A 15,599-nucleotide genomic window follows, 5' to 3' on the forward strand; every position below is an offset into this window, starting at 1 on the left:
ACTAACAATATTATTTGTGATATTAGAGGAGAGCAGTTATGTTTGTTTTGTCTGACAACCTTTTCATGGCTCCACAATCAGCTAAAATACCAAGAAAATATACAAAGATATTTCAGAGCAAAATAAAGTAAAAGTAAAAGGCCTGTCCTCCAGACTGTTTGTTCTGCTCTTGTTTTGTTTCCTGGAAATCAATAACAAATTCAAAGAATAAAATTCTTCATTAAAAAAATAAAAAAGTCTTTGCGCCGTGTTGCCACCAGGGGGCAGGTTAGCACCAGCAAATGTTTGACATTTCAGATGAGGACGATTCCTGCTGTCCAATGAGATTGCAGGTTGTTCTGGCGCTGACCAATCTTCTGCGGCGGTGGATGGGCCGTCCTTGAAGATGAATGTGGCGATGAGAGGAGGAGGGGGGCATGTGGAGCCAAGTGTTGGGACAGAGGAGTTTGTCGCCGAGTCCAAAGTTGGGCAGTCTTCTTGTAAACATGATCCCCGCATCTTGCATTTTGGCGCTGGGGTTGTTTTGGTCTGCGCTGGCCTCAGAAAACATGCCTGACCCGAAGAGGCTGCAGAGGGAGTTTGGCAGTGATGAGGAGCGACATAGTTTAGAGAAGTCGGAGGTCTGGAAACGCAGCGCAGGACTGAATGAACAGTCATGTACGGGTCCGCCTGCAGTAGAGTCAACCCTGCAGAACAACACCCACTCTGTAAGTAACTTCTTCAGGTTTCTTTTAACATTCAAACGTGAAACTCTCTGCAGAAGTGAGGTCGTCTTGGTGTTCCTGTTAGCTGCTGCTGCTGCAGTTAGTTACTTAAATCTGTGTGTGGTCACTCAGCACAAGGAGCTGCTCATCATGTCCACACTGTAAACAACTTCAACACACACTCACTCACACACACATCAACCTTTGATGGTTGCACAACAGCATGCATGCTTCTGTACTTATGATTTGACAGCTCCCTGTCATTTGAATGAGGAGAGAAGTGAAGCATGCAATAAAGCCCTCCTTTTATGAATATGATTAATTGATAAAACAGAAAATTAGTCGGCAACCATTTTCATAATCGATTGGACCTCAAAGTCAAATTTCAAGCAGTGTCAAAACATTTGATGGGTCAAGCTTCTCAGACTTTCTGCTTTTCCTCGTCTTAAATGTAGTAAAATGACTCTGTTTGGGTTCTGGACATTTGCAGACTTCATAGACCGAATATTTGATAATGAAAACTCCTAAACTTTGTCATAAGGGTTTAAAATAATGATTCATTGTTGATTATTAGGGCGATTTTTCCCCCCGCAATCGTTTAGTTTTTAAAATGATGGCAAATAGTTTCCTTTTTCCCCAGATTAATTGTTTGGTCTATAAAATGTAAAATGTAAAAAAATCATCCAATTTATCCTCTGATGTGAGAAGCTGAAACTAGAGAATATTTGACTTGATTTATTTTGGCTTGAAAAATGACTGAAACGACTCGATTAGAAAAGAATAGTTGATGATTGTTTGTCGACCGTTTAGTCGATTAATCGGCTCTAATCCAATTTACACAAAACAGAGAAAAGTAAATATTGGAGAATGTTTTGCATGACAAATTGCTTCAAATAATCTATTGTCAAAATAGTTGCAGATTTCTTTTCTGACAATCAGCACATTGTTTCAGCTCCATTATTGATCTGAATTAATGCAGGTGGTCAGTCTGGGTCAAATCCATTAGGCCTGCTGACTCTGGGTGATCATACTCTGATGGCCTAATGGTGCAGGGTGAATGGAGAACATAACTACAGAGATTCATAAACATTTAGTCTCCGTCCAGTAACAAGAGGACAGGGCTACAAGATCTGTCCCTGAGGAGCAACTCTTGGTGCATTTTGTAGCTGTGATCCCGATCCTGTGAAGTCTCTCTCACCTTGACCCTGACACCGTGAGAAAAGACCAAAGGACACCTTCTGTTATTTTAGTACTGAACTGAACAACAAGAACAACCCAGATGTCCAGAGGAATGTTCAAGAATAACAACTTGGTCCAAAGCTGTGTGTGTGTGTGTGTGTGTGTGTGTGTGTGTGTGTGTGTGTGTGTGTGATGGAAGAAGAAGTACATCATCTCTGGTGGCTCAGACACCTGGACTAGCTTTTTGAGCATGAAAACGATTCGGCGCGCTCACAGAGAGCAGGCTCCTCCCGTCTCCTTTGGGCCTTTCTCCCTCACCAAACATTCCCCACGTTGTTTCTGCTGGACTTGATCTGAGCGCCACTGTGGACTTCAGTCTGAGTTTTCTGTTATGAGAGCTGCAGGGCCAGATCAGACAAGGTAGTGTGAGCATTTAGATGAGTATTATATGCTCTAAATGAGCAGATCAGGCAAGTCTAACCTTCTCCTACGCTTCTTTCTATGCTATTTTAGGCCTGATAGACTACACAGGATGTGTTTTTTCAGCCAGCCCAACCTTTGCCTCATTTTCTATTTTTTTTTTGTATGTTTGTGTAAGGTTCATTTAGCTGTCTGGTTTACAAACTAGCTTGCTGTTTTCTGTTTTTTTTTCTTCTCACTCCATCTCATCCTCTAACCCCCTCTGGCAAAAAAAAAAAGTAGAGAAAAAACATGTTCTGTTTTCAGGGTGAAGCATAACTGGGTCGCAGCCAGCTGTTGGAGCACCAAGAAAAGCAGCAGAGTTGATGTTCCACATGGTGAGAGAGAGAGAGAGTTATGGAAAGTATGGGTTTGTTGATGTACAGGGAGAGACATCCAATGAGATCAACAAACTAGTGAAAATAAAGAGGCACTTGTGGACTCGGAGGTAGACTTGTACTTCTTGTACTTATCTCATCTTCACTCACAGAAAGTGGAGATCAAGTATGTATATAATCTGAGTTTGGCTTTCATTGCATCCAATCTCCACCAGCGCCAACAGTCGATTAGCGCTCAGAAACTTAATCAACAACAATTGTCGTTGATTCAAATGTTTATGTCATCTATCGAGCAAAAACGCCAAAACGTTGCTTCTCAAATATGATGATTTTCTGTTTTTCTCTATTAATGTAGGTTGAGTGATGGCTGAAACTAATAAGTGAATGACAATTATTTCTTGATTATTCAATTCATTGTTTGGTTTATAAAATATAAGAAAATGGTGAATAAGGCTTAGAGTCCACACATATGCTAGCTGCTCTGTGAAGCTGTACTTGGGCACAGCGGTGCTTTGAGCTAAATGCTGACATTAGCATGCTAATATGCTCACAGAGACAATGCTGGCGGGGGCTGATGTTTAGCAGGTATAATGTTTACCATGTTCACCACCTTAGTTTAGCATGTTAGCGTTTAACTAATTGGCAGCAAACACATAGAACAGTTGATGGGAATGTCATTAGTTTTGGTCATAAACCAAAGAATTGGATAAAGTCAAGGTTTTGACCTGATGGTGGCGCTAGATGAAATGTTATTGCTATCCCCAGAACCACGCTCCCAGCATGACTAACAACAAACTAAACAATGAATCGATTTTCAAAACAACTTCCTGTTGGTTGACTAATCATTTCAGCACTAGGCTGAAATTGTGATCTACATATTTTCTCGCATTTTATAGACTGAACAAACCAAGAAATAATCAGCATTGTGTAGTTGCAGTCCTCCACTTCTGCTCTAGTCTTCTTCATCAGTAATAATTGAATGGACATTAATGCAACCCAGCTTATGTCTCTGCCCACAAAACTTGCTGCTGCCCAACATCAGAGGATTGGTCCACACAGCTTCATGTGTTAGATCAGAGCCAAGAGTGTTTGACCTCCTCTTCTGAAGTTTTATGTGTGTAAACACGGCTGAAGCAGAAAGAATAAAACCCAGAGCCGAGGGAATAAGGAGCTCATTGTGTTGCCGTCTGACCTCTGAGAGAGGACTTCACTGTGCTCCCACCCTCCCACAGAGTGTATTACTGAGTCTGCATGGATATATATATATATATATATATATGTGTGTGTGTGTGTGTGTGTGTGTGTGTGTGTCTGTTCATGTACAGCAGCTCACTTGTGCAGCATTGTTGTTCACTTTTTAAAAGCTGAATGTGCTGATGAATCCCAGAGTATCATGAGCAAGTACAGTTGAGTTTAAAGGAAGCTTTTCAGAGCAGATGTGAGCCTTTAAATTCAACACGTGATACAGCATGAGGTCATGTCTGGTTTGTGAGGCCAAGTCCAGACATTTATCTCTTGATTTTTTTGCTGACTAAGTGTCTTTTCTTCTCTTCTCTTCACTGTGTCCTTCTGTTTTCCCCATCACAGAACAGGACAGAGTAATCTTTAGCTTTACATTGCCTCCCTTTTCCCTCCCCTGCCACACGATCCTGCGTTACCCTTCTCCAGTTAGATAAAACAGCAGTTTTATCCACTCAGACACAGCTTTCTCAGCCTCTGCTTCAACTGACCTGCTTTATAATGATTGTTTGGGTTGTAAGTCTCAGTGAACTGCAGCCAGTCAAGTCAGCATTTGTCCAGTCAGGGTTTCAGAAGAGCAGATCTGGAAAACACCCCGCTGGTTCAATGTAACACAGGTGTACAAGCAACTGGTAAAAGCATTTGCAAAAGCCTGATCCTAAGACAATACACAGCATGAAACCTGTTGACCTGCAGTGACCTTGGCGGCTATTGTCACTGTGACTTGATTTGAGATGCTTCTGTAGGTCCTTGGATACCCTGAGAGTGGTGGGTGTGCATCTTGTCTGATTGTACTTTTTTTTGTCTAGATCACTTTTCCCTGCTGTTCCTTTCTGTCTATTCACATTCTGATTATATCCAGATTAAATGTGTTTCCTCTGTTGCAGTGTAGAGTTTATACAATATGGTTCAGCCCAACTGATTTATTGTATCAACGTTTGAGTTTTGATCACGCTGCTAACATGGCTGTAGACTCTTAGTCTTGTTCAGTATTTTATATTATGTTTTAGTTTCCTAATTCACATTGTATTTCTGTTGAATATTATTAGACACTTTTTCTTAGATGGTAGAGCAGATAAATATTCATAGTTTACCCACTACACCACAGTGACACCACTGACAGCTCCATCCATTAGTATTATGAGTCATAGTCCTGCTTAAACCTAAGTGTGACCATAATGCTGACATTTAATCCATATCCACAAGCCATAATAATGCTTTACTCTTTAAGATGTTTTATTTGGCAATTATGGCGACCATTACATAGATGAAAAGGCAGAAGAGCAGGAAAAATGGGGAGAGAGAGAGAAAACTGACAACGTAACAATGTTCCTTGGACAGATTTGAAGCCCAAACATTGTGGTTTAATGATATGAGACTGTTGGGAGGACAAGACACGTCATTCTTTACATTTTTGAACTGATCAACAGATTGACGAGATGACTGTAAAGTAAGGGAGGGGAAGTTGTCAAGCAGTCAAGTTGAAAGAAAAGATGGATGCAACCAGGGTGTCATGAAATGATTAATATAGAGGCGAGATGGAAAGTTGTGTTCACACACTTGGCCGGCCGGGGCAGGCCGGTTTCCACTGGCCACTATTTACAAGGAGTTTCCAGCAGGCAGACCTGGCTGTGTCCTGTGGCTTTATAGAGCTGTATGCAGACTCTCCAGGGCTGGGCTCACCTTGTAAACATCTCTGCACCCGCCAGCAACAGAGAGGAGGGGGAGAGACCTTCCTCAGACTCCAAACAGTGTGAGCTGTGGCTAAATATGTTGCTCAAATGACCAAACACTTGAACGTCACTGTGGATGAATAGACTGGAATGTTGTTTGCAGTCAGGGCACTTTAAACTATTATGCAACACTATTTTTATTTTTTTGATTTTATTTTGAACCTTTAAATCCTCCGTAGCCTGTAAATGTAGGAATGAATGTGTGAAAAGTAAGGGAAACATTTTTGTTTTGTTTAGTATCACAATAGAATACTTTCAGTCTACATTTACTGTAATTTGTGTGTGTGTATGTGTGTGTTTGTGTGTGCGCGCGTGCTCGGGACATCAGTAATTGTCTTGTTCTCTGGCCCCAGCTTTGTTATTTAGGCAGGAATGTAGGTCACACACACGGAGTGCATCCAAATGGCCGAGTTACTTTGGACAGTAAGGACAATTCATTCTGTCCTCTCGGCTGCCATGTATAGTGTTCAGCGAGTGACGGAAGCACACGCGCACACACACACACACACACACACACACACACACACACAAACTCTCTTGTGTTTTCAGACAAAACTTTGGACTCTGGTGTGTGTGTGTGTGTGTTCTTCAGCTAATGTCCTGACACAGTATAAGCATGCAATAATCACATCAAACTCAAAAACTTGCTCTTTTCTTCTTTTTTTCCCCAGTTCACCTTCAAAGTGAGGACCATGGCTTCACTGTCACTGGCCTGGGTGGGAGACGGGTCGGGGGTGAGTTTGTTTACATGAGTGAAAATTTATGACTGTAAGCATAAAAGAAAGACCAATAGAGGCCCAGATGTTGTACAGTTTGTTGTGTTATTCCTGCTCTCATCTCCCAGGTGCTGCTGGTGTTGACAACATTTCAGGTGCCATTGTTCATGATGCGTTTCGGCCAGTCTAACCTCTACAGGAGGTGAGAAATGCCTGGTGGTCAATGGAGCAGTAAATTATTTGCCATAGCTGTGGTCTGAGGTTCTAACTGCAACTTTGTCACTGTGTCAGTGAAGACTATGGGAAGACGTTCAAAGATGTGACTCACCTGATCAACCACACCTTCATCCAGAGTGAGTTTGGCATCGCCATCAGTCCTGACAAATCTGGCAAGGTGAGGCGTTTGGGGAAAGCAAAAGCCTGTTATTCTTACAGACTCTTCTTATACCTTACATGGGGATGTGTGCCTTCTTTTGGTTGGTCTATATAAAACCTCTGCTCTACTGTTGTAGAATATGATGGCTCTTCCCTTACAGCTCCTCTCTGTTTGGTTTCAGGTGATGCTCACTGGTGATGTGTCAGAAGTCGGGGGGTTCAGACTTTTTCGCTCACAGGACTTTGGCTTGACCTTTGTTCCAACCGACCTGCCGTTCGAGCCCCTCATTCAGATGCTGTACAACCCTGGAGACGGCAACACACTTCTGACGCTCAGTATCACGGTAGCAGCATTCATGCTTTAGACCAAACCAAACCTCAAATCTTACAGTTTTTTGTCAGCAGGTTTGAGTTTTCATAAACTAAACTGGACCCACCTACCTCTCTTAATTGGATGCTGGACTTCAAGCGTCATAAATTCTCGATTAGGCATGACTGAATACTCAAACGTCCATGAGCACTTTTTTACTGACCTTTTTCCTCCAGTTGGACCTGTGGCTGTCTGAGGACTTTGGTGCCACCTGGAGGAAGATCCATGACAGTGTTTGTTTGGTCAGATGGTGAGAATCGTCCTCTACATCATCTCTCAGTTTTGTAATAAATTATAAATACGCACAAGACGTGGGTTCTTGTTGGTTCTTGTTGGTTCTAGATATGTAACGGATGGCATAATGAAGAACCAAGTCAATCGTTAGGGACTGTACGAAAACTAGTGATTATCATTTACCCAGCATTCCTCTCTCTATTTTTGAACCATGACATACTAAATAAACAGTTATTGAACATGCATGAGGTGCATTCAACTTAACTGTAGTTCTGTTTATAATGTAGAATAAAGTGAAGGCAACTGCTGGCTAGTATAAAAATGTTTTTTAGTGAGATAATCTAAACTATACTATAAAGATGCACATCTGCCTTTACTCAAAACCGACATATTGTTCCTATAAGCTACTAGAAAATAAAGCCCTTATACTGAGACAAGACTGTTGTACTCTGCATGTGGCAAAACACATCTTTATGATCCATGGTGCACACTCACGAGTAAATCAGTGAACAGTAAATCTCGCTAGAAGAGGATGAAATGAAATATATACGTGGGACATGGAAAAAATTAAAGACCTGCTCTCGTTCTTCCAAAAAAAGTCAAATTCAACAAAAGAAAAAATACCCCACCTCCTCCCCTATTAATTTTCATACAGTCCCTTAAGAGAAGTTTTACTACTTTCCATATACATTTAACTTATCGTCTGACAGAGTATGAACCTTCAGTAACCTTTTATATGTCAGTCATCTGTGTGATTGGTTTAGAGTGGAAAATAGATTGTCAAAGCGGGACATAAAACACCTTGAACTGTCCATCACTGAGAGGGTCTGAAACAGCTTTGTCCACGTTTGTGTCCACACTGCGTACATGTGCATCTTCGGTCTAACAGGAGTTGTGTGTGTGTGTTCTTTGTCCATTGTTGTTATTCCAGCTGTTTTTGTTTCATCACGGTTTGGGTCACTCTCCTGACTCTGGTTTCATTTTGGGCACCAGAGTTCACACAAGGTTGCGGTGTCAGCCTGCGGTTGTTAGCGCTGCATTGTGGGAAGACTGTGATAGCTCCGCCTGACCACAACTGTCATTTAGGCCCCAATCTAAATTGACTGCAGAGCGAGGGAGCTGAGGCTGCTGTCAGAGTGAATCATGAGTCAGTAACGACATTCTTATTCAGCCCACAGTCCTCTTGAACCAGCAGAATCTTTGCAGTGTGAAAACCTTCGCCCCTTTTGGCGGCGAACAAAGCCAGAGAGGGCTTGGAGCGCAGCCCGGGGGTCGACGTGCGCCTCGCTCACACAGCACTTAGAAGAAACCACAACCATAATCTGTGATCTCTACAAATTCCAAAAGTGGATTTACATTTGAACCCAGACAACTTTCAGATGTTGAAAAATGTGAGCACAATTAGATCTTTCCTTTCTCCAGATTCCTTCCTTCACTGTTCCTTTTTCTCACATACAGGGGCCCAAAAAACAGCATCTACTTCACAACAAACTACAATGGATCATGCAGTAAGTGAAGGCATGTTTACACATATATATCAAATGCAGCAATACATCTAGTAACTCCATTTTCTTTCTGTTAGATGACAAAGGAATGTTGGAATTAATTAAGACTGCAGACTATGGTCGAAGCTTCCAGACCATCGCAACAAGAGTTTACTCCTTTGTACTGGGAGGACGCTTTGTTTTTGCTTCGATCATGACTGGCACGGTATGTGTGCGTCTGTTTGCTACAGTATCTCTACGTGTGTGTGTGTGTGTGTGTGTATATAGTGTTTCTTTATAGACATAAATGGTAACAATACACATTTAGACACCCAGTAACATTTTTGTAGTTTGTCAGTTCACTCAAATTACAAGAAGACATATTTTCTCAAATGCTTTTGACCCCATTTACGTTAACATGCGATCTGTCTACTCTGTATAAGGAAAAACACATGCTTAATGCAAGCAGTATGCATTTGTGATCAGAATGTGATCGGATCAGCCAGACCACATCTGGATCACATTGTGATCAGATCTCAGCCAGGTATGAATGCAATCTGTGCAGCATGACCACATTCTGAAGACAAAAATCTGCCCAGCGAGTTGAAAAGTCACCTAACACTCCTAACTCTAACTTTTAAGATGCGAGGCTAAAGCTCTATTTAGTAGCTGTAGCTAGCAAATTTTCCCTTGCAAAAAGTGATTTTGAAAATGAATGACCCCTGTCCCCTGTCCATGGCATTTCTTTCCTTGACCTGGGACGAGCCATGTTTGCTGACAAGTCTGCCAGACCCGCCTAACTAATTTGCATATTGAGATCTAATGACAATGCGGGCAGAATCGAGATAAAAATGCTATTAATACCAGGTGAAAATGCAAACACCCATGGATCGGATGTCATTGTCCAGATACAGATACAGATCACATGTTGATAGCAAGTGTAAATGGGATCTTTTTATTGTGATGCTTAGGATTTGTGCATATTAAACTCCTGCAACCACCCCATTATCATGCAGATGAAAGGAATATTGTTCGTTCTCTTGTGATTTGGGTGTACTGACCCTTCAACTTGGCATATCTGCACCTCTTGGATGTATTATCCAAGTTAATGAGTCGCGTCTCTAACGTTAATAATGACCACTTGTATGCATTTTGTGTGTTCTTCAGTCTTTACCGCAATGAATAAAATAATGAATGTACAGCAGATACCTCTGTAAAGCTGTAAAGGAGCACTTATCACAACATTTTCTTCTTATTATTGTGTGTGTGTGTGTGTGTGTGTGTGTGTGTGTGTGTGTGTGTGTTAGGGTACAGAGCGTATGATCCATGTGTCAGTGGATGGAGGTGAGGTGTGGAACATGGCTCAGCTTCCTACAGTCAACCACGAGCAGTTCTACTCCATCCTGGCAGCCAATCAGGACATGATATTCATGCACGTGGACGACCCAGGAGGTCAGAACCAGTGAGGATGCTGATGGTGATGATTAATGTGTATGATGATGTTGACAGTGTTGGTAATTACAGTTGATGCTAATGATTAACGATAATGTTGATAATACAAAACAACCTTCAAGCAAGCAGACTGCGTAGGTGTCCTTGAAAAAGATCCTAAACACACACACAACAACAACAACAACACACAAACGCTGTGGGGCCGTCACACAGTGTATAATCAAAACCTGTGTGTGTGTACTGTGTTGGCTAGACTCCGGCGTTGGAACCATCTACGTGTCAGATGACAGAGGAACCGTGTTCTCCAAGTCTCTGGAGCGCCATCTTTACATGACCACAGGAAGTGACACTGACTTCACTGCCGTTACTTCACTCAGGGGTGTTTACATGACCAGCGTACTCACAGAGGGTGGGTCAGCACACTGCGTAATATGTACTTGGACTTCATTACTCTTGACTTTATTGCCAAAGTTATATTATTGTTGCATGGTAATGCAGTTGCAAGGGGGGAGTTGGTTGGTTCTTGGTGCATTAATGGACAGTTCAGAGTTCAGTTCAGTGTGGAGAAACTCCAGCATCCAAGCATGAGTCAGCTGCTGAAAACTGCACTAACTTTTTAATTCAACAAACTACCAAATTCACATTGTACTTTCCATTATGTCTGTCTTTGGTTTTCTGACAGTGAAGCTTGTGAATGCAATTTTTTTTTTGGCAGTCTACATTCAGAATATCTATGCATAATTAAGAAAAGACTTTAACAAAACTAAAGCAGACTAAATGTTCACTGTGATTTATAACTGAAGTGAATGTCATTGACTTTTCACTATGTTGTTTTTGCAGATGGTACAGTGGAGACAGTGATCACCTTTGACCAAGGAGCAAAATGGCAGACGCTGCGCAGACCACAGAACAGCCACTGTGACACTGAGACGTCTACTAACAGGCCTAACCGGGTGAGACACACACATATACACATACATTTATATACAGTATATTTATTTTATTTTATTGATTTTAACATCAACATTACACAGTTTGAGTGTCTGCAGTGAGCATGTGACTTAGTAACAACATTATCCTAATGATTGTGTCTTTACAGTGCAGACTTCACATCCACGCCTCGTACAGCACCACCATGAAGATGAACGTCCCCATGCTGCCTCTCTCTCAGCCCACTGCTGTGGGCCTCATTCTGGCCCACGGTAAAAAAAAAACCACACAAAGATCTCTTTACCCAGAATCATCTCACTGGTTAGATGTCCCCGTACACCATTGCCCTCTCTTTCTCCAGGCAGCGTTGGAGACGCAGAGTCAGCTCTCTCTCCTGACGTGTATGTGTCTGATGACGGGGGCTACAGTTGGCTGTTGGCTCTCAGGGGTCCCCATCATTATGCTATACTGGACTCTGGAGGGCTGCTGGTGGCCGTGGAGCACACCAACTCACCTGTCAACCAGATCAAGTATATATAGCCAAGTATAATAGACGTTTTGTTTTTGTCAGTTTTATAATAATGCTTTTGCTTTATGGACTCTTTTTCTTCCCATTCTTTGCCCCCCACGTCGTCAGGTTTTCAACAGATGAGGGTCAGTGCTGGCATACGTATAACTTCACCAGCGACCCGCTTCACTTCAGCGGGATGGACAGTGAGCCAGGCTCTCGCTCCATGAACGTCAGCCTGTGGGGCTACAGGAACGACTTCAGTAGATGGGTGGTGATCACCATAGACTTCAGGAAGCTTCTCACCAGAGACTGTGAGTGCGCGAGAGAATATGGGTGATGGTGACTGGTTGGAGTAACAGGAAGTACATAGTTTGCGTCTACATATGTATGTGCAGGTACTGAACGGGACTATGTGCAGTGGCTGGCTCACTCTGCTGACCCCAGTGGATCTAATGATGGCTGTGTGCTGGGCTATAAAGAGACCTTCTTACGCCTGAGGAAAGACTCTGTCTGCTGGAACGGGAGGGACTATGCAGTCACTAAGAAGCTGTCCCCCTGTCCATGTACAACGGATGATTATCACTGGTATGTTTTTATGAAATAAATATTAGTTTACTTATAATATTAGTTTATTTATACATTTTCCAAGCCCACAGAGCAATACAAATTCTTTACCTGATGTTTAAACTGGGCAGATTTATACACTTTGTCTCAGTAAATTTGTAAGAATGCCATGTGAGTTTCTGCTTTGTCTCCCAGTGACTTTGGATATTACCGGCCAGAGAACAGCTCAGAGTGTGTGGAGCAGGAGGAGCTGAAGGGCCGTCCTCTGGAGTTCTGTTTAAATGGGACCACCGAACAGCTACAGACCAGTGGGTGAGGATGCCTGTTTTAATCTTGGATCTTTTCTCTCTATTTTTCCTTGGCTGTAGTTTAGGAGACAAGAAATTCAAACTCATACAAAATATAGAAATTGTGTACACAGTTATGATAATGTCAGCTACAAGGACTCCTGCACAAAGCCATTGATCTGAGGATATAGTTCAAGAATAACTAAAGAAATACAAGGCGCATAACACAATGTAATTAAAGGCTTTCTGAGTTTAGTCACTATTAGTGCAGAAGATAAAGATTGAAGGTCAAAGCAATATTAAAACTTGAGTGTTCATAAAACAGGTTAGTGTCTCTTGTGCCTCTACATCTCCCTCCATCAGTGGTATAAATTGTATCTTTAGTTTACCAGCTGTCTCGTCCTCCCCTGTGTCCTTTTCTTCCTCTCAAAATTTAAGCTACCGGAAGATTCCCGGAGACCAGTGTGAGGGAGGTTTCCAGCCAGTCAGGAAGGAGACAGACCTGAGGCGGATGTGCACCAGCAACGCCCTTTATCCAAATTCTCTGGTCAGTTTCATTCTGAGAAAGAGGCTGGTTGGCCAGCTACACAGGAGATCAGTGTGAGCAGCACTGAAGATGTGAATGAGCCATGTTTCCAACAAAATGTAGTGCACAATTTAACTGAATTTCTAGAAAATCTGCAAAAAGTGCGAATTAATGTTTCCTTCCACTACGGTTCTGCGAATATAACAATTTATAATATTACAAAATTACATTTAGCGTATCGAGAAACAGTTTTTCAAAGGTTGTTTTCGACATGTAATTTCTTCACACTTTCAGCCCTCTCTGTTTCTGCAACTCTAACAGACAGAAAACAGTTCACCCAACACTGCTGTCATAGTGACGGTTGTCATAGCGATCCTTCTGATGAGTGCTGTTGCAGGCGTTTGGCTGGTTAAGAAATATGTCTGCGGAGGACGGTCAGTTAACTACGTTCCATCTTTCCACGCATATATAAATGCTGTGCATGCTGCATTTCAACTCTTGTTTGTTTCTAACACGCACTTGTGTCCTCATCAGGTTCCTCGTGCACCGATACTCTGTTATGAGGGAACATGTTGAGGCTGATAAGATAGAAGGAGTCGATGATGTTGACACTCACTACATGGAGACAGGAAAAGCACAGTACAACGAAGACTCAGATCAGGTATCTGATACTGTGTAAAAGGCCCTATATTTAGTGATTATCTATTATTTTGTGATTATCTATTAACACATTGCGTTGTTTTTGTCTCCCCACAGGACCTCTTAGAATAAGGTGGACATTTCTCCCCACTCAAAGGCTCTTTAAGACTAAATTTAACGCAGTCTGTCATCATGCCTGGGCTCTCCTGGTGCCCCCACATGCTGATAAACATCTTCCTCTCACTTCCCCCTATCCCCTGGTGGCCGGAGGACTCAGCAGCAACCCACAATGCTTTCTTGTACCAGTACCACTCCCACAAAAAAAACGTGAACCGGTGGGGGGGTGGGGGGGCAGAAGAAAGCCTCTGGGATCCCTGGAGAGCTTTTGTTGTTTCTGTCACAAGGAGTTCTGTAAAGGCCATTGAGTCTGAATATGTGCTCTGTCGTGCTCTGTATGTTTTCTTTTCATGCTGACCTGAGAAAAGATGGTCTTTCATATTGTGATGCACTGCAGCAGCACTGTGCACAGAGGCTATGACTTGGATATATAGGCTTACAGAAAATGTTTTAAAGAGTTAGGGAACAGCCAAGCAACAGAGCACAGAGAATAATAATCCATATTTTAGTTTAGAGATTATGTCTGCTGTCAATTAAGTAGTTTTTGTACTCAGTAGATTAAAAATTTGCAAGTTACAGCTCTGTTGTACATGACGGCCATTTTAACATTAATTTTGTCAGTTTCACCAGTCACTAAAATTAGGCACTTCGACTTTTTTAACTCACTTTTTTAGTCACAAGTTAGCACTTTTCATTTTTCATTTTAATAGCAACTACTGAGAGAAGTAGAGCCTCCTTTAATGTTACTGGTCTCTATTTTTAACTAGTGGTGTTTCTGTTTTCACCATACGCTGTTGGTTTTTACAAGTAAATATTGACCAGGATTTTAATAGGATCCCATCAGGTGATGCACTTCAGATATTAACTTTTCAGTACACCACAATGGCTTTATCATAAAACAGCAATAACTATTTAATAAGGACAGTTTCACTTTTAAAAGTAGTTTATATCTAATAATTACAAAGAATTTTGTAGCCCAATAGTCTTAAGTATGTCAACATTTTTGATTTTATCAAATGTAATTATTATTGAATAGTTTAAATTGATAAACGAGTCAGACTAAGATGTAATAGTAACCAGAACATAAAAATAATTCTTTCAGTAAAAGCCAAATGAGTGATTATGAGTGCTTATTTTAGACAAATGTAGCTATTATCAGCCACCAGATAAATTATGTCGACTAACAAGAAGAACAATAAAAGAAGTCACCAAGAAATGAATGCTAGTCTCTAATTTTTAGTGCCCAGTGAAACTTTTGGATAAATGTTAAATGGGCCCGCCATTGTTGTGAAGATATAAGATGTTAACACATTTTTTATTCAGTGCAGCTTCATACAACCAATATCTTCTACTCCCCTCTATGTGTGGTGAAAATGAAAGACTTGAATTATTGCCAAAGCACTTTTATTGTTTAGTTGTCTAATTTTAGAGGTGAGGTTGTAGAGGTGAAACCTAACCTCAGCCCGAACCCAAACCCTTTACTTGAACTTTCTGATATTTTTTGCTTCACAGGATGCACCAATATGTTGCTGTTGTTGTGTTTTTATTTTTTTAATGTGGCTGACTGATATCCCATCATATCAGCCAATACCAACATGCATTTGTCTAATGGTCTTAATGCAGGCGCAGACATAATCATGAAGATAATCAAGCGTTGTTGTAGAGACAATGTTGGCTTCTGTCTGTTACTAATATGACGGCAGAAAAACAGTCACAAAACAGCTGGTCCACAGTCAGGTAAA

At 41.6% G+C, this 15,599-nt stretch overlaps 1 protein-coding gene across 1 annotated transcript; it reads left to right on the forward strand.

The window, feature by feature from the left end:
* The first annotated feature begins 416 nt into the window (after positions 1–416).
* On the forward strand, positions 417–13,872 carry LOC139283042 (sortilin-like). The gene is made up of 20 exons (XM_070902980.1): positions 417–707; positions 6,324–6,386; positions 6,497–6,570; positions 6,660–6,762; positions 6,926–7,087; positions 7,290–7,363; positions 8,806–8,855; positions 8,930–9,057; positions 10,139–10,283; positions 10,537–10,692; positions 11,124–11,236; positions 11,383–11,485; positions 11,575–11,743; positions 11,851–12,035; positions 12,120–12,309; positions 12,484–12,600; positions 13,014–13,122; positions 13,423–13,535; positions 13,636–13,762; positions 13,858–13,872. Exons 1-20 carry the CDS (start codon positions 417–419, stop codon positions 13,870–13,872), a joined length of 2,487 nt encoding a protein of 828 aa, XP_070759081.1.
* The last annotated feature ends 1,727 nt before the right edge of the window (positions 13,873–15,599 follow it).

The sequence above is a fragment of the Enoplosus armatus genome, chromosome 3 (genome assembly GCF_043641665.1).
Source record: "Enoplosus armatus isolate fEnoArm2 chromosome 3, fEnoArm2.hap1, whole genome shotgun sequence".
NCBI lineage: Eukaryota > Metazoa > Chordata > Actinopteri > Centrarchiformes > Enoplosidae > Enoplosus > Enoplosus armatus.

Excerpts from the sequence above, each read along its gene's own strand:
- LOC139283042 (XM_070902980.1), top strand. The coding sequence starts at position 417 with ATGTGGAGCCAAGTGTTGGGACAGAGGAGTTTGTCGCCGAGTCCAAAG. Across the intron at positions 7,364-8,805 it reads AGTGTTTGTTTGGTCAGATG|GGGCCCAAAAAACAGCATCT; the intron begins GTGAGAATCGTC and ends TCTCACATACAG. Across the intron at positions 13,536-13,635 it reads AAATATGTCTGCGGAGGACG|GTTCCTCGTGCACCGATACT; the intron begins GTCAGTTAACTA and ends TGTCCTCATCAG.